Raw genomic sequence first — 26,161 nt, 5'->3', positions numbered from 1 at the left:
TAAACACTCCACAATATCCCATAACCAAAAGCTTACTCATTTGACTGTCATTTGACAGTTACCAGCTTCAGACACCACTCTTAGAGCTGAATAATTTGCTGCTAAAAAAAACTCATACACTAAAGCTATGGCTGAATGAATCTGATAAGGGGCCCAAGGGCAAAAATGATTAGTACATAGTAATAAGCATTATTCTGCACAAATGACTTTGTGATCATTTTTTCCACCATAAGTCAATGAGAACTATGTCACGAGACCTCCAAATGGGTTAGTCAAGGTTATCTAAATGAGACTCAAATACTTTTCGGATGCTCACATACCCCCCCCCCCCCCCCCCCCAACTGCTTAACACATAGGACTTCATACACTATTGCAATCTTTCTTCCAGCTCTATCTTTATATGTGTACGTTCACTCAGCTCTGACTAAACTAAACTGGGCTCTGATGTGTGTGTGGGGGAGTAACGCAGGATGATATGAGGCTGTTTGCATGTGTGTGTACATTTGTCATCAGCTCCAAGAATACTTCAACAACTGTTTTAGGGACACCGCCTGCTTCAGTTTTCATAATCAGTATAGGTATCCTTTTGTACTTCTTCAAAACCCTAAAGTGCGAGATTCCTTTGTGTGTGTGTGTGGTGGTAAAGGTGGATGGGTTTTCATACGCGAGTGAGGTCAAGTGTGTGATCAAAAGCGAGGAGAGAGCGTGAGAGAGGGAGAGAGAGAGGGGGAGAGCGAGTGGAGAGTATTTTTCAGAGAGTTCGTCAGAGTCTGGTAGCCGTCAGGAGCAAAAACCGCCTTTTTTTTTTTCCAAGGAGTCCAGAGTTGCTTTTAGTAAAACATGACGCAGGCTTAAGGACGAGTAAAAAGAAGATGCTGCAAAGAGGATACTGAAACACTGAAACTCCTGACTGGTGTGATGGGGACTGTAAGTGAGCTTTGTGCGTCCAGTTTCCAGGCATTTCTCTGCCCTACAGTCCGCCCGGGGCCACCTGCTGCAGGTGAGAGCTTTTTAGGAACCCCGTCTTCTTGGTTTGGATAGAAAATGTGTTGTCGGGTATTTGTGAGCAGATTTCAAGGATTACAAGGTGTTCATGAGTTTGAAAAAAGTGCTTAAAAATGAAACATTATTGTTGTTATCGCAGCTTTTTGTTGGTTTTATGTTGCTCAGAGCGACGTGGAGTGCAAGACTGGCACAAAGTGCTATCAGTGTTCAGTTGCCTTGGTGATTTTCAGTTAGGCTATCAAGACACAGAGCACTCTGTAGTGTGCGTGTGTGTGTGTGTGTGTGACATTTCTGTGTACATACATGAGTCAGTGTGTATGTGTTTGTGTGAGATGGTGGGCTCGATTCGAGAACATGACGCACACCCATCACGGTCTTGTCCAGGATCCTCCTCTCCAGTGGGTGCTGCACAGAGTGACATAATCTCCATCGCTGCCCACTGCTCTCCCTCTGTGCAGGTGCTTTCATGTTGTGTCAGGGTGCTCATTCAGAAGCCGTTATAACGCCATGAAAGCAGCACACAGGTTACATCCATTTACCTTGAGCTTTTATGACTTTCCAGCAGCTTCTTATAGCTTCTCTTTCTTTATTTTGTTCCTAAACCCTTTAGTCGATCAGGTAAACTGTAGCCTGCTTTGACATTACGATTTTAGCACCCTCCTCTTGAAATGTTTTCATGTTTTCTAGTTTGCTGTTAAATTAAGAGAGCTGTTCTTCGTTTAAAGTTACTTGGTGTGCAGAAAAAGAGGAATGAGGCTGATAAAGACAAACATTGTAACAGCACAATTCTATAATATTAACAGAAATTGATGTGATTTTGCTGACAAACTTCACAAACTTGTTGATATTTATGATTTATGAAGTTCAAATGAGAAGTGGACTTTTTTTAAGGCCTGCTTTGTCAGCCCTGATTGAAGACTTACTGGTTCAGTTACCTCAACTTGTGCAGACAGTTTAGTTCAGTGCATCCAAGCTTTTAAATATGCTAGCCCTCTATCTCAGTGTGAAAATTAGCAGCCGCTTCTCTAAAAGTCCTTTTTTCACTCTTGATAACGGACTGACCTCACTGTGAGCTGTTTGTATCATAACCAGAAAAAGTCCCCCTTAAAGCAAACTGTTTTTAATGTTTTCCGAGCTGACCCTTTAAGCTGTTAAACAGCAGCAGCTCTTCCTTACCCCACCCCAACATATCCTGTTTTGACGTGTCCGAACTCTGAATAAAGCACCAATTCAGGCGCACAGCTGCAATCCTTTTCCCTCCTTTCCTCCGTCCTTCACTACACCCTCTCCTCTCCCTTCCTTTTTCACACAGGCAGGCTATCTCTGATATCAAACCCAGCTTCCTCTGGCTTCACACCCTCGTTGTTAAATATATTTCTCTTTTCCAGCGGGTGGGTACTATTATTATAACATTAAATGTAGAGACAAGTATGTCACTTTGTCAAAATCCCCAGCCCAAAAGCCATTAAAGGTGATTTTAGCTCACACATTAATCAGTATAGACATAAAAACATACAAATCTGAAGTTGCAAACATATAATGTTGCTGTAATTTTCAGTTTTTTACTACACAAAATTATCTATCTATCTCTCTGTACATAGTTGGAGTCAGATATGCTGGTCTGCATAATTCAGAAAGATCTCATCTGCTAGGATTTTCTAGCATAATAATCTCTAGGATTTGCAGAGAAAAAGAGAAATTATCCTGTGAGCCACAGTTCTCTGGAGAAAAAATGGGCAAATTTCTTGCTGAGGTCTGAGGTTTGGGGGGGAAACCTTAAACCATTGCTCTGATAGGAGGGCAACGGTATAACTTACTTAACAAGTTGTTACAACCAAGGTATAGACAAGACCATCTCTGAACACACAGCACCGGAAACCTTGAAGCAGATGGGCTACGTCAGTAGAAGATACCACCATTTGCCACTGCTGTCAGCTAATAACAGGAAATTGAGGCTACAATTCACACAGAATCACCACATTTTGACAGCAGAAGATTGCAAAAATGTTGCCTGGTCTGATGAGTAATGATTTCTGCTCGGACATTTGGATGGCAGGGTCAGAATGTCCCTTAAGCAAAATATAATGATGTGAGAGATATTTTCTTTGCACACTTTGGGCCCCTTAGTACCAACTCACCATCAATGAAACACAACAATCTACCCGAGTACCTTTATGACCACAATGACCAATCTTCTGATGGCTGCTTGCAACGGGATAACGTAACTCATCAAAAAAGCTTAGTTAGGTTTTTTGAACGTGACAATGTGGTCACTGTACTCAAATGACCTCCACATTCACCAGATCTCAGTCGAATAGAGCACATTTAGGATGTTATGGAACTGGAGTCACATGAAGGACATAGAACCAACAAATCTGATGCTATCATGTCACTATGGACCAAAGTCTCTGGCCAACATTCCCAGTACTAGCAAGGTGTACCTAATGAAGTTCATAAGTGTGTGTATACTATGCATATAGTATATGCATATGCATATATACTATGCAGTACATACACAAACATATATCCTATTCTATACACTGTATACTATAGTTGAGGCCTCTATAGTTGTATACCTAAATGAAATAAAGAAATTGTCTGCTTGTGAATTTATATTTTCACAGTGTAGATTTACCTGATAACCAGCAGCTCCACGAAGTGATCCCGGGAGGAGACACAGATCCTTTGAGTTTGCGTAAGAAAAGACATCCGGTGTAAAAACTCCCTTGGCGACCCCTTCTGCGTAAGTGAGCACCAGAAAGTAAAGGATATGAAGTATAAAGGATATGAATACAATAACCCATACCTATTTTTATTTTTAATTTCTGAAGACAGACAGACAGATAGACACATAGATAGGTCTTTGATTGGCTGTTGCCGCTTAAGCCACGCCCCCCATCATCCTGCCAGACACCGGCTGTCTCTTCGTAGTCAGTTGTCATCAACTGCCAGTCTAACGGTAACTGACTGAAAAACTAGACACACTATAGCCACTCATTTGGGCTTTAAAGTTACTTAAAAAGTGTCACCTTTAGCGTGGTTTCCTGGGGACAGCGCTGACCAACAGTGGAACATGGTTCTGGAAATGGAAGACGAAGTTGGTAAGTTACCTGACGCGGTTTAGTTAAACAGCGTTAACCTAGAGGCTAACACGGATAGCTAGCGCACTAGCATAACTTTGTGCATAGTTATGGATAGGTAAGCGAGGCGAGCTCGCTCCAGTAGCAGGTACTTTTTTAGTATGTGTTTTGGCATTTAATATCCTGTACTCAGAGCGAAAGCAACAAGTCCTCATGTGTCTGACTTATTAATGCTCTTTGGCAGTCTTTATTAACTGGCACAAGAGATCTATTATTATTAATCTGGGTCGGTGCCAGACCTTCTGGGGGGCTATACTTATTGTGCAGCACCAGATGAGTCTATAAATACAATCAATGCAACCATTTATTGGTTCGGAAGTGAATGAACTGCACTCAAAACTGCAAAGAGTTGTCAACAACACAGGAGGCTGTAAACACACGCACACGTATAGTTATGAATTTGGATTATAAATCAGCGTCTTCGCAGCACCGCTGCTGTTTCCTGTGAAAATGACAGACAGGATACATACAGAATCTCATACAGGATGGTGCCCCACCTTATTCTGAAAAATAGATGGCTTAATGTTCATAAGAGCAAGGGAAAGCTATCAAAATGAACTTCCTGTAATATGAACTGCATTAAAAGCTTTATTTCACCTTACTTTGGAGCATCATTTTAGTAGTGTGTTTCTTCCACTTTCTGTGCACTGCAGCTGACATTTTATAATGCCCGCACTTTATTTCTCTGTAATTTAAGTATTTCTTCTCCGGGGCACATCGTGTTCCCCCTCATGTTCTTTTCTCATTTTATCGGTTTTAGCCTCATTGCTTATTGGACTTAGTCTTAAGGCTGTACAAATGCAACCAGGGAGGATTATATCCTTACTGTTGAGCCAGTTATCCTTGAAATGGACAATTATGGGCTTGTGAACACTGAAACAGACAATTACTGCCTTGTGAGCATTACGAGACGCTGAGAGCTCAAAGTACAGATATTTTTCTTGTCGTAACCAAACTGCTTTGCCTTAGGTCCTGGGTCATGGTACTTTCTGGTGGCAAACACATGTGATGAGCAGAGAAAGAAGAATAAACTGTTGTTTTTGATATTGGCTGCATTTTCCATCCCCAGGAGAAGTGAGTCAGCCTTCTCATTGCTTTACCATATATTTTGGTATGGCTTTGTTTTGGAGACGCACAAGGGTTATTTCCAGCTCTGAACAGGCCTTCGGTTCATGGCTACACGTGGTATTAACTGCATGGAGCCTGAGTTGCATCACTTAACAAAGATCTATACATTTCCGTGTTAACCATTAAAACACAGTATATTTATAGATTCTGTCATCCTCTTTGCCTCCCACACTTTTTTTTGACAGAGTGAAACAAGAAGTCTTTCTATCTGGGGTTTATTTCAGGAGAGGTCTTTGTTTCGAAGGTGCCTTTGTAACATTAGCTAACATCTCCCAACAGATTATACTGTCCAGGTTCCTTTTGCAGTGGTACCTTTTGACATTTTCTCTTATTTTCTTTAAGCAGTGGAGCCGTGGTTAGTTGTGATTATATTTTGTCTAGTCTTCCTGCTTGTCAAGCTGTCATGAGCCCCACCATCCAGCAACCTTTTCCTTTTTTTAAGGAATATTTTAGGGATTTTAATTTGCCTCTTTATGGGAATCACTCATTCATCGCTTTTGTGCAAGTTAAAGCAAGAATGTTGCAGCTCAGTCAGCTGATTCAGTGGCTGTGGATGAAAGGAAAACTGCTTTCTGGAGGTCAAAGACACTAAATAAACAGCAAATAAGCTTAATACAGTCTTTGAAAGAGAGTTTGAAATGCTTGCTTGTTTGTTTTTTACTGGCTAAAACTGCTTCATTGGGCTGGAAGGCAAACAATGTCCTTGCTCATGTGAAGCTGTACCCCCCATCCTTTTTTAAAAATTTCCTCCTGGTCCCCAGTCTCCACGTGGGGGAGTCCGTTCATTGATGGAGTAAATGAGCAAGGGAGGAGTCAAGATGGACAGAAGGAAGAGGAGGGGGAGAGAGATGAGAGTTCAAGGGTTTCCCCCCCTCTTAAACACACATTTGTCCTTATCCTCATTTGCTGCCCTCCCTCCTTTGCTGGAATGAGGTTATAAGGACTACAGAGGTTAGACTGGAGGACCACAGGATTTGGGTTAGGGATTGGAAAGTTTGGTCAAAGCTGGTTTATTTGAAAGAAACACGCTTTTTCTTTTACTGGAAGTGATGATAAACCTAAAGCTGTGTGGACTTCAGAGCTATAAACTGGCCTGAGCTGGTTGTACTGGGACCATTCTTGCTGCCGGTGGCGTCTCTCGGCAGACAGAAGCTTTCTTGGGTATGAGTATTAGAATTATGACGCAAATGTGTAGGTGTTCAGTTATCCTGAATGAGTGCATGTCCTCTTGTGAAACTTTTTGAGAACGGAAACCAGAACAGATGCTAACTGTAGCTTGACTGATGCGGTTTTTTTGTCTCTCTGCTTCAGGAGGATGTGATGTGGTGCAGACGGTGGAAGCAGGTTATAGAGCAAACTTTAGGCCTAGGTTTGATGGTTGGATGTGCCAAGCAGCTGGTCCTAGCAGAGACACTAATACACACTCAGTGCCCTTGAGACTATGCAGAGCAGCTGGTTTGCAGAGTGAGATGAGGTGTCTTGGTATTTATGCCAGACTGTGTGTGTGTGTCTGTGTGTGTGTCTGTGTGTGCGTGTGTGTGTGCGTGTGTGTGTCAGTTTGAGAAAAGGACGATATTTTCTTTCACAAGCTGTCATAAATCGTTTGTTTTATTTCCTCTCTTAGCATAGAGGGGAAGTCAGTGTGAATGCCAGTTTCACTGACTCGATACTCACATAGTTTGTTGTTTATGCCCTCAGGTTTATAATAAGAGCTGCTGCAGCCTACTTAAACCTCCTTTTGTGGGTCAGGGGTGTGCGTGACTAGCCAGTTCATCACTGTTTATAAGTCTGACAAATACAAATTATATTAAATCCTTCGGTGCCATTTTTGGATTTTGACAGAATCACAGATGTCTGGAGGTCCCAAGTCTTTTAAATGGTTTGACAAAAACGTACTGTAATTACAAGTTTGCTTAGATTGTCATACTTTTGTTTTCTATGAGAACTTTTGGTGAGAATTTACTTACATTTCATAGTCCAGTCTGGTATTAACTGATAATATAGAAATGATCTGTAAGATTTGTCCTCAGCTAGATTACATCTTGTATAAAGTTGTTAAGCTTTACTCATTAAGATGTTAAGCGAAAAAAATATTTTCTCTTAATTTACCAGTGTCTGTTAGTAATGTGCATCTACCACCTGAAAGAGGCAGTGCACCTACAAGCTGTTTATCAACCGCTAAAAAAATAATACAGTGTGCTACTGACTAGCAGGTTTGAGACCAGTAAACTATGTGTGCCACTGTGAAGTTGAACGATACTGTAAAAGAAGCGAAGGAACCCAAAGTAAACATTACTCCAGTACAGCCATCACAAAGCCACGTAACCCCCCCCACTCTTTAAGCCATCTCTCTGCAGATTGGCTGCCCCTCACAAATACAGTCAAAACTATGTGTCTGATGTTATGTCATGATGTCCTACGCACAGCCTACCGTATATAAAACAGCTACATGTTGTACCTGTGTGCTGTCACCAGGGGGCAGTGTGAAAAATATGTGGAACAAGTAGTCTCTGGGCTACTTCTGGATTTTGTTGCCTGTTTCGGTCCTGTCGTTTAAAGGACAGAAGTTGTAATAGAGAAGCCCTCAGAGTTAGGGGAGCCCAAGCAATTAAAAACAAGGGAAGCTGTTAAGTGCAGCCACTGTCTGTTTCTATTTTTTGTTCTTTGATCAGTTTCTTGTACACCTTTGCAGGGAGCTAGCTTCCTTTCCTGTTCAAGCCAACCTTACCACCGATCAGAAAATAAGAAAAAAAGCAAGTTTGGTTTTCAAAGCTAACCTTCACACGCCAGTCTTTAAAGTGGTGGGCATCCCAAAAGGCTGTGAAAACGTTTAGACTCCAAGAAGTTGTAAAAACTCCCTGATTAACAATTTGTATTTTAGTTATATTGTACAACATACTAACACGAGCCTAGAGTACCTTATGTGTTAAACATTTGATAAATGTTTCTGCAGAGGTTGACACTCAGTAACATGGTCACAATGGCAAAGTGAAGTGAACAGTTGACTTGAATCTCTCAGCAGGACTTCTCTAATGAGGCCGACAGACAGCAGCAGCACAGCGTGATTTGTCCTCTCTGGCTGCTTGTTTTTCAACGTCAATTGTGACCTTTCTTCCACTTTTTCTTAGGTTAGAGCATTTCATACAGTAGTTTCATTGTGAAGCACAGACAAGAGGAAGATTCACAATTGACAATGTAGAGGTGAGCTGTGTGCAAATATGTATGTGTGAAACAAGAAATATTCCACATCAGCACAATGGTGCTGTGGTCCCTGAGCCTGAGTCCCAGAGGAAAATCATGAAAATGTTCATATATTTTCAACCAGGTTTCTTATCTGGGGATTCGTTTGTTCAATCAAAATGGAAGTTTTTGTTTAAACAATGCTCAAAATTAACAGGAAATTGAGATTTCTGTCAAAAAAAGATAACATTATAATCATAGCGAACCTACAAAATCCTGTCCTGAGCCAACCCGATGTGTTGTTTTTACACTTTTTTTTTCTTTCCTTTTCTTTCCACTCAAGCTTTCTTAAGAAAAACCACAAGTACGTGTATCAGCAGCTCTTGTCTGTTCCTGTGTTATCGTTGTTCTGCAGATATATTGGGTGTCTGTGGGTACATGAACCTCCCTTCTATCAGCGTACACATTCGTTCATGTACGGTTGGGGTGTTTCTCATAAGGAGGAACACCATTCAACTTTGATAGGTACACTAATATATCAAGTCTAATGTGCCAACTGTTAGTCATCAGATGTTTTCTTTGAGGTTTGTATGTGAGGTCTGACTGTTTTTTTTTCTTTTCTTTATAGACCAAAAACAAACAAACCTTCAGCTCATGTTATAAAGTTCATGATAGTACATGAAATCTGATCTGATAGATCTATTGTTTTACTTTATTTTGTCTTCTATTAGTTTCAGTTTTTATTATTATGATATGGATTGTATGTGTCAGATTATAAAATTTAGGAAGTACACATACATCATACAGACTCATCACAGTGTCATAAAGGCTCCTTGGGAAAGGTGTGATCACAGAATTAATCAAACCAGACCAACATTAAAATTCTTTCCTCTAGTTGTGTATAGTTGTGCTTTCATAATTACATTATTAATACACACTTGGTTTTTGTTTTGTTTTAGGGTTTTTTTTTCTGTTTTAATTTGCTGTTATACCTGTCAGTGCAGAGTTTTCTCTAAAGTTCACCAAGGCCTTCCTTAAAAGCAAGAATCATCAGTTATTAAGATTAATTATCCAGGAGCTGTGAGTGTTGGTGCAGTTTTTGTAATTTAAATACATGCTGAGATTTAAGTACTGAGCTCATGTGAATAAATCATTCACACTATAGTCTCTTATTATCTTGTAGTAAATAGCAAATAGTATTATTGTTTTTTTATTTTTTTGTTTTTACTTGTGTGGATGACCAGAGGAAGAATATGGTTTGGGACAAAGTTACTACCGATGTTATCATGTTGATCTTAATTTCACTTTTTATTCCCTTTTGCTGGTAACAACTATGGTGCTTGGGCTTTTTTGACCTCTGAAAGGGACATGCCAGAAAAAGTTTCTCAACCACTGCAGTAATATAACCTCACCAAGAGTGTGTGTGTGCGTGAGTGAGTGCGTGTGTGTATACATGTGAGGACAGAAGATTGGCATGCTACTATACTTATGGGGACAAATTGCCTGTCCCATGAGTCTGAAGGCATTTTTGAGGCTCAAAATGTGGTTTTAGTGTCAAAGTTAAAGTTAGGTTATGGTTAAGTTTTGGGTTAGAGTTAGGCATTCATTTTTGATGGTTAGGGTCAGCAGCTAGGGAAAGCATTATGTCACTGAGATGTCGTCACTAAGATATGAAAATGATTGTGTGTGTTTGTGTGTTTATATAAGACAGAGAGGTTTTCTTTCTTCCTCTAGTTCAGGACTGAATTTTGGGTGGTGGTGGGGTGGTGTGGTGGGTATATGACGGATCAAAGATTGTGTTGCCATAGTGACCCTGAGCAGTGGGAATTTCAGATCTCTGTTCTTCATTTGTGTGTATGGTTTTCTTGTAGTTTTTGTTTAATTTCAGTTTGATTCCAGAGGGGATTTTCACATTTGTATTTCTTCTCTATCTGAGGGAGAGTATTTGGTCTCTTATTTAGTGTTGCGTATACTTCTGTCCTCAGTGCCTGATGACCTGAGTCCAGAGGAGCGTCAGGAGCTGGAGAGCATCCGGCGCAGAAAACAAGAGCTGCTGCAGGACATACAGGTAAGAGTACACTCACATTCTTTGTCCGAGCCAGTTGATGTCCTTTCCAAGCTGAGCTCATCTGGGGTTTAAAGCATGAAAGTCTGAAATATGTCTTGTTTTATAATTATCTAATCTAATTTATTGTGGAACTGGATGCACATAGGTACGTCCACTTGACCAGATGGATGTAAATAAAGTCACTTGTATGTGCATCAGAAACTCAACCACTCTTTGTCCCAATATAATTTCATTTACTAAGCATCCATCCATAATATTTCAATCATTATTATTAAAGTTGGAAGAGTAATCTTCCAGCAGAACCAGATCCTTTGTTGGCACCTGTTTACCTCCACTGGTTGGGCCAATTCTGGTGCCAAAAAGATGTGATCAAAAGGTTTCAGGAATTGGTCCATGGAACCCCCTCCGCCCCTGAAAAACACTTAAACCAGATTTAAATTTGACTGACCTTTAAAGTCATCTCCTTGTGTTCTGATAGCTAGATAGTTATCTTTCAGCTTGCTTTGTATTTAATCAGAGTCGAGAAACTCTTAACTCTCATGATGAGTAGGGCAGGTGGTGCTGGTGTGACTTTAAAATTCAGTCAAACCTGATAAAAGTCCCTGCCTGACCTCCTCCGAATCAGCTGCTTTCTTTCTCTAATAACTTTAAAAAGTTGTGCAAAATTCTACCTTCACATAATGAAAACCGACTGAATTACTGACCCTTGAAGTACATAGGGTTGGTTTGAAATTAAGTTCTCTTATTTCTTTCAGCATTTCAGCATCCCTTAAAGATCTGATCCTTGAGGTCTGCTAAAAAGCAAATCTATTTTGCACCACTTTAAATGTCATGGTCTAAAGTCAAACATTTGTTTTTGTTTGGCACAGTTTCTCCTTGTAGACCTGGTCTACAAGGAGAGTTTGCTCTTGATTCTATATGATGTTAGTGATCTTAAGTGTGTTGTTCAAACCATCTGTTTGCAAGTGACAGCCAATCGGCAGAAAAATGGTTTAAATGGAGAAGAGCTAAAACTGCTTGTTTTGGACAGAGGATGAACCAAGGACCTGTACCATTTATTTATAAAATGAATGAGGATTATTTTGAACTGTAAACCCTGTCAAGTTACCGCACTAGAATCCAAAGAATAAAAATACTGAGTTGTAAATAATCCAGGTCCACATTAACATGGGGTCTGTAGCAGCATAAAGTAGGTATCATTTATCCAGCCCTTATATTAGCTTTATCAGAAAGGTAGAGAGGCTTTGTCCCCTGAACCCAAACTGGGAGCTGGTTTACTAGAGTAAAAGCTGTGTCCCACATTTACCTGTTGGGAAATCTAGATTTAATGTAATGATAATTTCCTTAATTATGGATATATATGTGTTTTTCCCAACACAGTATTTTGGAAAACTGGTTGTTAAGTTTTAATAGTAATGTGAACCAGTTATCAGTGATGTTACACTGCATTAAGAGTATTTCTTTTAGCTCTCTATTCATTGCTCTGGCAGCTATCACTGAATTAATTAACAGTCTTTTAAAAATCATGATGAAACTTAGTTTGGTAAAGTGTTTGAGTTCCTGCCCCACTAGTCCCTGTACGTCATTTCATAATTATAGGGGAATCACATTCCCATTCTTCTGTGAAAGTACTAGTGGATGTTTACTCTTTTATCCTGTCTCTGTTTTCTGTCTTAATTACTGCCTGGATAAAATGCTTTCTTAACTGAGCAGCAATGAAACAGGATTTTGTTTTTGTCCTTGCTCTGCACCCTGTGGTTGTCTGGAACATTTTATTTTTCAAAACTTTTTTTTTCCCCAGAGCAGAGACACACAGGAGTTACAAACCCTGCTTTGTGTTGTTTTGTCTTTGTCTTTAATTCTTTTCTCTCTGTGTGTCCTTGAGAAGATTTTTCACCTCCAAGTCTAGACCACTGTGTCTGGGGAGGTGTGTGTGTGTTTGGAGGGTAGGGTGTATACGGCTATGACCACCAGAGCGTTACTGTATACACTGAAGACAGATGATCGTCTTTGTCTGAGGGGGATGTACCTCTAATATGCATGTGTCCTCTGGCTCTCTCAGCCTGGAGAGACACATTAACCCCCTGCTTTAGTTCCCTCTACAAGCTTAAATAAATTAGCAGGACTGCCTGTGTCAGTTCTTGATGTGGAGAAATTTGTTACGTGAGATAGAGGATAAAGCTGGCCTTGTGACTTTAATGTAAATTCAACCTACTTGAAGGATAAAAGTCAATCAGAAAATTACACAACACACAACAAGGACTCACCGTCCATTTCCATATGTCAGATTGTTTGTTAAAACAGTGTTTTAGTTTTATATGCTTGTTTGCATAAAGTTGGACATGCAAGTGTCATTGCAACTCATTTAGAACTGAAACAAATTAATCTCCAATGAATTTGACTCAGGAGTAACTTGTTGGTTTCAGTTTGTGTCTCTTGTAAGATTATTTAGATTATCGTGCCTTGTTGGGAAAATGACATAAAGATCAGCTTTATTGGCAAGTTGTCACTATCGTCGACCACCGACATCAGAATCCATCACCATAACCCTAATGGACTGTATATAAAAGATGGACATAGCCAGTGCAATGTAATGTACTTTATTGGTTTGTGTATAGGGATGGGTATCGAAAACCGGTTCTTGTTGAGAACCGGTTCCCACTGTTTCAATTCCTTGGAATCGTTTGCCATTTTTGCAAACGATTCCCTTATCGATTCCAGTCGCCCCGAATGACGTCACCACGTTGCGGAGCGTCATTTACCTGGCAGGAAACATGGCGCCTAAGCGGCTCAAACGCTCAAAAGTTTGATTATACTTTATGAGAACCGATGACAACAGGGCAACTTGCAAAGTAGATATTTCATTTAAGGGAGGAAACACTACGAATATGCAAAAGCATTTGCTCACAAAACACGCGATGACACGCGTTTTTAATTCCGCTCCGGACTCGTGACTCTCAACCCAGCAGCAGTGCTAACGTTTGCACGTCCTCTCCCGTTAATGCGGCAGGTAAATAATCAACTAACAGTGCATATTATGTTAGCGCAATCTGCCTTATTACAAGACCAAGGCCATTACTGTACATGTAGGTGACCATGATGAGAGAGACAGACAGAGTCTGGCTGGCGCTCGCTGGTAGTTCTCGCTGCAGTCTACCGGTAGCGTCTCCTTTCAGGCCAGGATAGACGAATGTCACCGAGCAGTGTCTAAGTTTGTGGTCAAAGGCTTGCACCCATTTGCCACAGCAGATGCCCCCGATTTTTGGTAAGTGAATGTGTTTAATTGTGGGCAGGGACATTACTGGATATTCTTGTGTAATTGCCACAGAACAATTTATGTTATACTTTGTTATTGCTACAGAAGAATGTTGCAGCTTTAAGGCAGGGATGACTCCTGGAGTTGCTTTCTCACTGCATATGCTTTATTTCACAATCAGATCGATTCGATAACAAAAACATACAGCAGCTCCTCTCCTACTCCTAGCCCTTCGCTGCGGTGGAAAAAAGAACGACTTCAATCCCCTTCAAGGAACATACGTACAAAATAGTTTTCCTGATACACCAATGGGGCGTTCAATGCCATCTTGTAAATATGAGTACTCTGGCAGAGTAACAGTTCAAATGAAAAATACACCAGAACAAACAAGCAAACAAAAAAAAGAAGTGTGGGGTACCTTTGAACCAATGAACAAAGTATAACAATTTATACTTTTTAACATAACCCGACCCCGTCAATATGTGATATGTCTCACAAGAATATTTATTTTATTATTTTACATTTACAATTTTTTTTCCTGGGGACCCTGTGACACCCCATTGAAGAGCCGTAGGCTGGATCTCTCAAGATCTCACTGTTGGGTTTGTAAGGCCATGTTACTCCTAAATTTCTATCTTGTTCAAAGAGAAGATATAAAACAAAACTCTGAGCTAATCGACCTTAGTGTTCTCCTTTTTTTAAAAAAAAAAAAGAATCGATAAGAGAATCGATAAAGAATCGAATCGTTAAACAGAATCGAAAATGGAATCGGAATCGTTAAAATCTTATCAATACCCATCCCTATTTGTGTAGTTCCATTTGGAAGTCTGAGCATTTTGACGATCACCATCTTTTCAAACCAGACATATAGAGTTTTGATTGGACTGAGAAACCATGCCCTGCTTTATTGTCTGTTTACTCATTTATAAAAATTAGCAACATATTTTTTAACGAAGACTTTGAGGGATGAGAGACAAGGACATTAATGCAAACTGTATACACAGTTCTGAAATATATAAACACGTGGGATGTGAAAAGAAGTCAAGAAATTCCCAGTACATCATGGGATGTCCCCCTAGAGCCTGCGCCTCCAGCAGCCTAACCAAAAGATGGTTCAGGGTCAGCTGAACCAACCCTAACCACTTTGCATATCTCATGTCTTTATCAAAAAGCCAAATCTGAAAATGAACCCAAGCAAGTGTGTCTCTGTTCTTAACCCAATCTGGGACCTGGTTGCTGAGGGCTCAGCCCTCCCATTCTACTTTTGAGAGGGAAGTGATCCGCTGGAAGAATTTGATACTTTAAGGTTTTTGATGAGGCCTGCTCAAGCACACAGAAGAATGAGAAATGTATCTGCTGGTAGTTGCTGAATGATATCAGCAGCAAGAGATGACTCAAACAAAAGTGACATTAGGCCCATTTTCTTTTAAACTGATATTTAATAAGGTAAGCCAAAAAAATATTTTGAGCCTGATCTATAGCAGAGAGCTGTCAGTGTGGTGGGCATCCACAACACACACAAAGAAACACTCAAACACACAGCCTCCAGGCAACAGCACTGTGTAAACTGATGGATGGAGTTTATTATCAAGGTCGACTCGTTTAGCGTCTCTCTTCACTAAGCCCCGCCCTGTCTTTCCCTCAGGGCCTGATGGGTAATGAGCCATGAAATATTCCAGTAGTGGAGACAGAGGACACAGTTCTTATTTACCTTAGCTGATGGTGATGTAGCCTTGTTTTCACAACCTCATATGTCTAAGAACCGATTCATCTGCTTCTGTCCATTTTCTGTAATTATCTTAGCCTTTTGTTGTTATTATTGTGTCTTTATTTCTTTCTCTTCTCAGGACCATTGGCAATCAAAAGTCTTTGATCCTGCGTATTCCTGTCTCCCCACCAATGTTGACATTGGGTGTGGGGGTATAGTCTGGTAAATTTGGGTCAGCAGCGGGGAGGGGAGTGGTATGAAGGGGGAAAGAGGGGACAGGAGGGGTTGTAGGCTCTGACCCCGGAACAGGTGTTACAGATCCCAGAGAGGTTTCTTTTAAAGGGTGGCTGTTGCATGTAACCCAGCAGAGAAAAATGATGAGTCTGTCTGCAAGTGTGTGAGTCATATCTGCATTTTTAGGGGTTTTAGTGGGTCATCTCTTTAGTGGGAAGTGCTTGTATGGATGTTGGTCAGTGAGATGTAGGTGGAACAGACCACCATGTGTAATTCATTGTGACAGCAAGATCAAAGCATCTCCAGAGGGCTCCTCTGAAGGGTTAGATATCACACAAATGGCACATGTAGATGTCTGCTGCTGTTTCCCTTCAGCTTCTGTACTCAAAAAAAACAATCAAAATAATGATCCCTTCTCCTTCCCCCTTCTGTTTCATCACTTCTTTCCCTTCTCTTTCTGTCTGCACTCAGAGGCTGAAGGATGAGATAGCAGAGGTGACCAGCGAGATTGAAAACCTGGGCCTGACTGAAGAGAGGTAAACTATCTCTCAACTACCATTTCTGTGCTTGTGCGTAGGCAGCAGCACTCTCCTCAGCCTTTGTTTTGGAGGATTTCTAGTCAGAGAAAAGACCAAAAAAATCTGTCCAACCATTAGAGCACTGCCTTATGGGATTATTGATTAATCCATCAGATAATTAGCAGAATATAAGCCCAATTAAGGTTGCCAGTGGGACATGAAAAGTCTTCAGACTGCTTATTTTGACATTCAAGGCAGATATTCACTAAGGATATGAATCACAAACTGGTTTCAGTCAACTGTTGTCAAAATAGTTTGACATGTTTATTGAGAGCTGCATATTGCATAACAATAACATAAAGAGGATTTGTCTGGACCACTAGAAACTTAGAAGATAAAGAAATCATGGTGGAAGAACATCCTGAAGTTTGGCTTTATTTCACAAAGAAACATGACAACACTGGCAGTTATGTTTGGAAAATGTCTTTCTTTTCTATATTTATCATATAATTCCCCTCTCATCCTTTATCCTTCAAGCTTGTCAGGTCCTCTACCAGAGGTCTGGGAGCTTGAGGCTCCTGCGCAGTATCTTAGCTGTTCCTAGGACTGCACTCTTCTGGACAGAGATCTTGGATATTGTTCCTGGGATCTGCCGGAGCCACTCGCCTAGCTTGGGAGCCACTGCACCTAGTGCTCCGAGTACTACTGGGACCACTGTTACCTTCACCCTATACATCTTTACCAGCTCTTCTTTGAGCCCTGGATACTTCTCCAGCTTCTCGTGTTCCTTCTTCCTGATGTTGCTGTCATTCAGTATCGCTACATCTGTCACTATGGCCGTCTTCTTCTGTTTGTCTACCACCACTATGCCTAGTTGGTTAGCCACCACCATTTTGTCTGTCTGTATCTGGAAGTCCCACAGGATCTATGCCAGCTACTTGGTTATGGTGTTCCATGTATGCCCTGCCTGCTAGCATCTTCCACCCTGCTGTTATGTGCTGCATTGTCTCAGGGGCGTCTTTACACAGCCTGTACCTGGGGTCTTGCCTGGTGTGATAGACCCCAGCCTTTATGGATCTTGTGCTCAGAGCTTGTTCCTGTACTGCCATGATTAGTGCCGCAGGGTCATGGGCAGGGCATCACCTGATCTTACCGTTGAGCTGACTCCTCAGGACCTTCTGCAAGTAGTTGCAGCTTTCCTAGCAGCCTCTTAGTAGTTCCCATTTGCCTGGGATCCCCAGGTACTTGTAGCTGTCCTCGATGTCTGCAATGTTCATTTTGTTCTTTTCTACTGCCAGACGCAGACCACAAGGCTGTGAGTTTTTGCTTGGCAGTTTCCAAGAGCAAGGCTTAGGCACCTCCCTTGATCTTGTATCTGAGAGTACTTCATGTACTCTCATGGAGGATCTGGGTTTTAAGCTTCACCATGATCCTGTCTTTCAGGTCAGTTCCTGTCACACTCAATTTCTATCACACTTGGGGCCAATCTCATATGGAGATGATGATATCTCCCCCCTGACCTGTCGTCCTGGCTCCCCCTTGCTGTAGCATGTATGTTGTACCTCGTCAGTCTCTAGCTATGAGAGCAGTCCCTTCTTCCGAATGTTGGAACTCTGAACTACTAGATGTTTCGGCATCAATATCGAAGATATTCGATATCGAAGATCCCATAGGTCCCTAGCATGGGGAGTCTAGCTTACGACCGTTACTGAATACAGACGCCCCCAGGCGGGAAGTGAACTTGCATATATGCTGAAATAACTTTCTGCACAACATGGGCAGCATGACTGTTACTGAGGTTGTTTTTAGAACATCGGTGCTACGCAGGCAGGTCTAACAGACATTTCCTTTGACTAAGAAAACAAAAAAAAAAATCCATCCAATATTTTCCATTCTAGGTGATAAAAGCCAGGCTGTTGTAACAGAGAGCTGGGCTGGCATTGAAAATTTAAATTCACTGGTGATGAATAAATATGATTTACACACTAATGGTTTATGTTTTTTAAAATGTTATTTTAGGAAAAACATGCAAAGGAATAGACAGATGGCCATGGGCCGAAAAAAGTTCAACATGGATCCTGCGAAGGTAAATACATTTATGCAGCAGTGCTTTCTTCTTTCATGTGAGTTCAGCAACTGATTATCAGTCTGTTTTAGTTTAGTTTAGGAAAAGTGTCCTCTTTCAGCTGACAAGGATATAAAATACACAAACCTTGTTTTTTGCATTTGCATCATGTATTAAAATGTAACTCCAGCCTTTTCCTGAAACACCATTAGTGTGATTGGTCTTTAAATTTGACACCCTGACTCTGTTTTGGTTGTTTGTTTGTTTGTTTGTTTGTTTGTTTGTTTGTTTGTTTGTTTGTTTTTATTAAAGCCATGTACTCTGTGTACTTTTTTTACTCCTGGTTGTTCGCACCCACAGTTTGACGCTACCCCTGAACAACCAGGTGATACTGTAACAGGTGTTTTTCTAAAAGGAGATATTTTATGGATTATTGGTCTTGAATGGGTAGAAAGAAGAAAAAAAACAACCAAAACTCCCCCATACAAAATTACTAAAATGAACTACAAACTTCTCTGAACTGCTTGTTTTCATTCAGTGTGTGATGTTCGTTCTGGGGTGTGTGTTTTGATTTTCTTCCTCAGGGCATTCGCTTCTTGATCGACTGTTCGCTGCTGAAAAACACCAGTGAAGACATTGCCCAGTTTCTGTATAAGGGGGAGGGGCTTAACAAAACCGCCATCGGGGACTATCTGGGCGAGAGGTAAGCAGTATTAATGATGTCCTTTCCAGTAGACAGTTTTGACATGTGCTATCAAAAAAGGACAGTCTTGAGCCTACATGGACAATAGCAGGAGTTCAGACCATCTCACATTTTATTCTTCACTCCTCTTTAAAAAGTTTATTCCTTATAAGTAATAAAAGGCCAGTTTAAAAAAGAAACAGATTATTATTATTATTATTATTATTATTATTATTATTATTATTATTATTATTACTACCACCACATCTTCTGTGTGTTACAGGAGAAATTGTGCTGTATACTGGATATAGATTTTGGTGCATAAGCAGTTCAACAAGAGCATCCTTTAATTTGATTCTCTTGAGTTGAACAGAGCTGACACAGTTTCTCTTCTGTTTACTCCTGTGTGCGTGCACACGTGGGTGTGTGTTTGTGTGTGGGATTTCGTGTGTCGTGCAGAGATGAATTCAACATCAAGGTCCTGCACGCCTTCCTGGAGCTTCACGAGTTCACAGACTTGAACCTGGTTCAGGCTCTCAGGCAGTTTCTGTGGAGCTTTAGGCTGCCCGGCGAGGCCCAGAAAATCGACCGCATGATGGAGGCGTTTGCTCGGCGATACTGTCACTGCAACCCCGGAGTGTTTCAGAGCATCGGTACGTGAGGAAAAAACGGTTTATGGTCACAGTTTTTACATATTACAGAGTGAAAATAAAGAAGTTGTTCAATAATAAAACCATTTTTCTTCCATCTTTTTTTCATTTTTACAGCATTTATTCCATTCACACACTGTATGTAGGGCTCTACAATTTTCCACTGAGCAGGAAAACACACCAGTAATGATTTATATTTAGTTTAATGCGCATTTCCGTTTTTCGTTTAAATCAAGTCACCTTTATTTATTCAGCACATTTTAAACGACCGAGTTGATCTAAATGTATTATCTAATACTCACAGAAACATAACTAAAATACGAAGCAAAGCAAAAGTTACAATAATTTTAATGTCATCGTTTTAGGCCAGGACCTGCATATTAAACTAACTTTAATATAAAGATTTACCTGTTTGTTTGTTTTTTGTTTGTTGTTAACTTATCTTCGCTTCTCTTTAGCTCAGGAACTTCTAGAGTTCTTTGTTTCTTACTCTTAGTGAGCACTCAGCCACATTCACCTACTCACCACACAGTTTTTACACATCACACACAAAGTCTCATACTGATGCACTGGGGGAAATTTGTAGCTCACCATCTTGTTCAAAGATATTTTGACTTGCAGACACGAGGATCTTCCCTTCTGCTTCCTGACATGGGTAATATGAGGAATGTGCAAATAGGTGAAGGTTGTGCTGCTTACTGGACAGAGCACACAGGTTTTTGGAAAAGTATAGCATGCGGTTTGTACGTAAGGTGTTATTTGATAATTAGCACACTGTGTTCTATGTCTGCACTGGATGGACCTGATAGTGAACAAATACATACAACCAACTATGACTGTAGTTGTCTGGGAATGTAATTTCTTTTAACTAACACTCTACACAAAGGTATAGCAGCACCTCAGTGGTTTTCAGTTAATCGTTTAAACTCACTGTGGTCTTTCTAACAGCCTGACTCGGAAAACATACAAACACACACTGTGTCTGTTTGCAGATACCTGTTACGTGTTGTCGTTCGCCGTGATCATGTTGAACACCAGTCTACACAACCCCAACGTGAAGGACAAACCCTCTGTTCAGAAATTCACAGCAATGAACAGAGGAATCAATGATGGAGGAGACCTACCGGAGGACCTGCTCAGGGTGAGTGAAGTTCAGGAAGTCCACAGCACCCTGTGTGATATACTCACTATGTGTTCAGGCCCTGTGAATTCAGACAGAACAGCACATCTGATGGTCCATGTGTGTGGAAATATGAATGCGCTGTGGAGTTTCTGGTGGACATTTAAACAACTTGGAAAGCACCGGCTGTCCGATGACTGTAGCTGTGATTGTTATGATTATAACCGTGACACATGATATGATATGATAATAGGTACTTGCAGCTGTTGTTTGTGACCTTGTGGTTTTGCAAGCCAAGCGTCATATTGAAGTTACATTCCTGATTAGTGTAACATTAGCACCTTACGTTCAACCACAAATGGAGCCAAAAGTCTGAGCAGAAACCACAAACGAAGAATGAGCTAGAGATGCTTCATTTTTCTGTTCTGTGGTAGAGACGAGAAGAAGGTTTCTCAAAAATGTCAGTGTATTCAAACTGAAGGGTCCAGACAGCACGTAAAAGTCCCTCATTACAACACATTCCAACAAATAATGCAGAAAAGCTCAATTCCAATTATTTTTAAAACATCTCAGGCTGTTAATCATAAATGGGTGTCTCAATGACTAAAAATTATTTACCAAGAAACTGCTTTTTTAAAGGAGTAAAGTGGGGGTTCAGCTTGTGGTTTCAGCTTTTTGAAATTCCTGGCAAAGGCTCAAGTGAACATGTCTAAAATGTATAAGTGATACACTTTGAAAATGTTCCTGTGTTTGAGTTTTTTTAAATAAGTTATTATGCAACAGTTTCACCCGTGTAAACACCATTTCTATTTATTTCATAGCTGAAGTAGCCAACACATTATTCTGTTGTATTCTCTGAGTGTATTTGTTGTTTTTACTTAAGTTTATTTTGATAAATCATAACCCCAGAGTTGAAATTTGCTGATAAATGTTTGTGTTGTAAATAAGTAGAAGTTAAGATAAAGGTAAGGATAAATAGTAGCTACCCGCATGATCTAAATGATGTCACCATCTATGCAGAACCTGTACGACAGCATCAAGAACGAACCTTTTAAGATCCCAGAGGATGATGGGAATGACCTCACACACACCTTCTTCAACCCCGACAGAGAAGGGTGGTTGCTCAAACTCGGTATGTTCAGTTTCTACAAACAGGTCGTCCCTCTAGTGGACCAGATATGTAACAGCGGCTTTAACGAGACGATGAGAGATCTTTTTATTGAAACATTAATCAAAGTTGAGTGAAATGTTTTACTCTCCTGTTGACGCTCTTCTTGTCTGTTTGTGTTTCATGGTTTTGACTTCAGGAGGTATGTATCCTCACACTCGCCAGCTTTAATGCACCGCTTTGCTTTCTGAGCTGCCCCTGCCCACCACCCCGTCATTTCTTTCCTGCCACTGGCTGTGTGCATTCACCTACCCATCACAGTTTTACTGTGATAATTAGTTTTTACATCCGGTTCACCTGCTGCTTTTCGCTATCATGTCCTGATGTGAAGGTATTAGCGCTTCACATCTGCCTCTAACTGCTGGACTCCTTGAACTGCCCACTGACTCACGTTTTAACCTCAGCTGTTGCAGTCAGTAGGCTTTACTTAACCTGCTGAATTGTGTCATCAGTGTGCTTCAGAGTGTCGCCGTCAACATCAGCATTCAGTTTACCGATGTCATAACTCACCTTTAATCCATCCTCAGGTGGAAGAGTGAAGACCTGGAAGCGGCGCTGGTTTATTCTCACTGATAACTGTCTCTACTACTTTGAATACACCACTGTGAGTACTTCTTGTTTCACTGTGAAAATAAATGATTACTGGATGTAACTGTGGCCAGCCTGAACTATTTTTTTTCTTTCTGCTGTTTAAAAGGACAAAGAACCCAGAGGGATTATTCCACTGGAAAATCTAAGCATCAGAGAAGTCGAGGACTCAAAGAAGCCGGTAAACCGCTGCTCTCTTTGTTTTTGTCCTGTGATTGAAGAGATCAAAGTCTCAGAGATCAGAAAAAGATGGCAAAAACAGGAGGGGACACAAATCTCTTTGGGTTTGCGTCAGGAACAGCATCCCACATAAATCTGCCAAATCAAACATGCAGAGCTAACCGCTGTGGCGACCCTCTGTTAATAAGGGAGCTGCTGAAAGCAGCTTACAAAGGATTTCAAAAAGCAAAGCAAAAATAAACCGTGTAACCATGTCTCCAAAGTAATGATGACTTTGATTTTCTTGTGATACTAGTCCTTATTTTGCATGTTTTCCTTAGTTACTCCCAGGATTTTTATGGACGCATAATTAAAAACTAAAGGTTATAATCTTCAGCATGGACAACCAAGTTTGTGAATGTGACAACTTGAGAACGAGGCAACATGGGATTTTGAAATTCATACCGTGCATCTAATAAAAAGTTAGGACGAGCTTCAATCTGAGTGACCTCGACCTCAAGGTCAGAGGCCAAGTTCTATAAAAATCTTGTGAACACAGTAAATCAAGACCGATGTCACGTAGGAGTTTCAAAATGGTAACATACGTGCATCTGCTCACAAGCTGTGGGGTCGCTCTTGTGGTCGTCAAGTTTTTAATTTTGGAGGAAGCCTAAAGTCGTACCTGGAGGAGCCAGAGATTTAGCCACTTTTTCCATTGGCTTCAAATATTTGATGACTTTATCCAAAAATAGGGTTTTAAAAAAAAGTACATATACTACACAGGTGCAAGCCTGAAAAAGCATTTAAAAAAAACCACAACGTACCCAACGATAACTCCAGCAAATGAACAATGAACACGTGACCGTCCACCCTCAACCTGCTGATGGATCAACAGTTTATATAAAGTTTATATAAAGTTTTTATTACAGCATTGAACACGTTCAGTACAGCGAAAACAACCGATCACACATGTAACTTGTTTACTCGCCTTCCTGCCTCAACCATGATCTCTCTCAGAACTGCTTCGAGCTGTTCATCCCCAACCACAAAGATCAGGTGATCAAGGCCTGCAAGACGGAGGCAGACGGCCGCGTCGTCGAGGGAAACCACACTTTCTACAGAATCTCCGCCCCAACTGTGGAGGAGAAGGACGAATGGATCAAAAGCATCAAGTGAGTTTCAGTTTTGTTTTCTCTCCCTGCAGAGGGTCAAACTAATGATGACGATGAAGAAAAAGTGGAACTGCTGTCCTTCTCTCTGCAGGGCTGCCATCAGCAAAGACCCGTTCTATGAGATGTTAGCTGCTCGGAAGAAGAAAGTCTCCTCCCTGAAGGGGCTGTAGAGCTGCTGAGGATAAAACAACCGCAGGCCTGTTTCAGGTGGACCTGACATTCCCGCTGCAGACCTGAACCTGGCGGAGGATTCACCTCTTAAAGCGGCTTGTCTTTTGTCCCCTTTTCAACAGACACACCTTCAGAACCAGCGCTCCCTTCTTTACAGGTCTGACCTCCTGCCGACACTTTATTTCCCATCTGCAGCTAATGTTATTCAGACAGAGACCGCTCTTTTGTTTGCTGAAACGTCACCTTTTTAGAGTCCTGCTGCTGCAGTACTGTAACGATGCTGCGGTGCCCTCCGGTTAGCTCTCCCGCTCATCTTGAAACCTGCTGTAAGGACTGTTGACAAGCATTTGAATGACCTCTGAGCCTTTTCGCACAATCAGTGTTTGGTCTGCTTGAGTACAGCAAGTCCCTACAGCTGCTGAAAACAGAGAGAGCGCGGGAAATGTTGTCAGTTCACGTCTCCAGAGGAGTGAACTACGAAGCGAGGTTAATGAGTTAGCGAGGTAGCAAGCCTGAAGTTGTTTTGTTGTTGTTGTTCAGAGTTTTGGTTTAAAATCAACAGCAAAAAGCAGCCCAGTGACAAACTAACAACACATAAGGCAGTACAGGAAAACCTGCTCAAAAACAGCTGTGTGTTTACAGTGACTTCAATCAAATTCAATTCAATTTTATTTACATAGCGGCAAATCACAACAGTCGCTTCAAGGCGCTCAAATCAACGATGCCAACAATACGTTTCATTGCTCCTGCTTGTCTCTGCAGATCTTAATTGGTCTGCAGTTTTCCTAGCTGCAAATCCAAAACGTAAATCTGATCTGGAAACCAGCAAGAAGTTATCACTTCTGTCCTGTGGTGTGGTCCACCATCAAGCTGGAAATGGACTGTCACCAGATCGCTCCTAAATCATTGTAAGGAGTTTTTGTTTTTTTAGTATTAGTATATTTTTTAGTATTTAGTATTGTTAATACAGTACCTATTGACCCTTGGTAAGTATATTAAAATTATGCCAATAAGAATAACAGAAATAGAAAACGTGATTGTTCTTCACCATCATATAAAAAATACACATCGCCATTCTAATTACACTCACAGTCACATCTACAGGCACCTGTTAACCTAACGTGCACACCTGGAGAAAACCCAAGACATTCACGCTGCAGGACAGCAGTCCTGACCCTCATAAAATAAGAATTCATATGATGAAGTGGCAAAGGAAATAAACAGTAATACTATTAATAGAAATAAGTAAAGTTAATCACAGCTGTAGCAGACTAGTTGTGTTGAAATGTGTCTGCTTCATAGTGCACTCCTCTGGACGGAAAAGTTTGAGATAAAATAAACGACTCCTCGTGAAAGCTGCACAGCAGCAGAATCTGAGATTCTGACTTTTCTGAAGCTGACGAAGATTCAGCTCAGGACTCAGTCGAGACTGAGCAGCGTTTAGTTTGTTGCCATACATTTCCCCCCTGCCCCGTTTTGTTACTACTGTTGATCTTCTGTCCATGAAAAGGAAGGTAAAACAGAAATAGTCAAATATTTATTTATCCACATTTCTTGTAATTTATTGTTTTTGTCTCAATAAAAGTTTGCAAAGAATCTTCTGCTCCTGTTTGAGTTCATTATTTTACTGAAGTTGTTTTATTGTTCATTTGTAATGAATAAGTTTGATTTAAAATGAAGTGAGAATGGTTCCGATTAGTTTTCTCTAAGCACCTTCTGAGGTTGTTCGACCGCATTTCTTCTGTAGTGTAAACACTAACGTGTCCTGATGCAACCTAGACAGTCATTAATGCAGGACATGGTGGCCTCTGCAGTCACCTGTAACCTCATCCTGCCAAACAGCTGCAATAAACTAAACACAGCCGGCCTTTTATCTTGTATAACCTTTTTTTTTTTTTAATGAACTTTTGTATGGGTTTAATTCCAGTGCTCCCTGTCCCACTTGACCTCAATCTAAAGCATGCCGCCAGCTACCGAACACAGGTTTCAATACTCTGTTCTCATTCATTTAAGCACTTATCTCACCTTTATCTAATGTAACTCATGAAGCAGCCAGTCATTCTAGCAGAGCTGTCAGTAAACTACGTTATCTTCTGTAAAGTTTCCCCACATCCTGCTAATGTTGATGTGACCTGATTACTCTGGAAAA

At 40.8% G+C, this 26,161-nt stretch overlaps 1 protein-coding gene across 3 annotated transcripts; it reads left to right on the top strand.

Annotated features, from left to right (window-relative positions):
- The first annotated feature begins 3,901 nt into the window (after window positions 1-3,901).
- On the top strand, window positions 3,902-25,608 carry cyth1b (cytohesin 1b). 3 transcript variants are annotated; one of them, XM_004556632.3, is made up of 12 exons: window positions 3,904-4,106; window positions 10,439-10,521; window positions 16,191-16,255; window positions 18,257-18,323; window positions 18,887-19,005; window positions 19,444-19,637; window positions 20,627-20,775; window positions 21,775-21,886; window positions 22,450-22,526; window positions 22,620-22,691; window positions 23,687-23,841; window positions 23,933-25,608. In XM_004556632.3, exons 1-12 carry the CDS (start codon window positions 4,079-4,081, stop codon window positions 24,009-24,011), a joined length of 1,200 nt encoding a protein of 399 aa, XP_004556689.1. In that variant the 5' UTR covers window positions 3,904-4,078; the 3' UTR covers window positions 24,012-25,608. The 3 variants fall into 3 exon arrangements, with proteins under 3 accessions (XP_004556690.1, XP_004556689.1, XP_024659250.1); XM_024803482.2 differs by lacking the exon at window positions 3,904-4,106 and adding an exon at window positions 6,215-6,434 and having other exon boundaries at window positions 21,775-21,887; window positions 22,448-22,526; XM_004556633.4 differs by lacking the exons at window positions 23,687-23,841; window positions 23,933-25,608 and having other exon boundaries at window positions 3,902-4,106; window positions 21,775-21,887; window positions 22,448-22,526; window positions 22,620-22,956.
- The last annotated feature ends 553 nt before the right edge of the window (window positions 25,609-26,161 follow it).

This window comes from Maylandia zebra, linkage group LG8, assembly GCF_041146795.1.
Source record: "Maylandia zebra isolate NMK-2024a linkage group LG8, Mzebra_GT3a, whole genome shotgun sequence".
NCBI classification, from domain to species: domain Eukaryota; kingdom Metazoa; phylum Chordata; class Actinopteri; order Cichliformes; family Cichlidae; genus Maylandia; species Maylandia zebra.
Note: the sequence above shows the minus strand (reverse complement) of the source record. Positions and strands in the feature narration are given on the sequence as shown.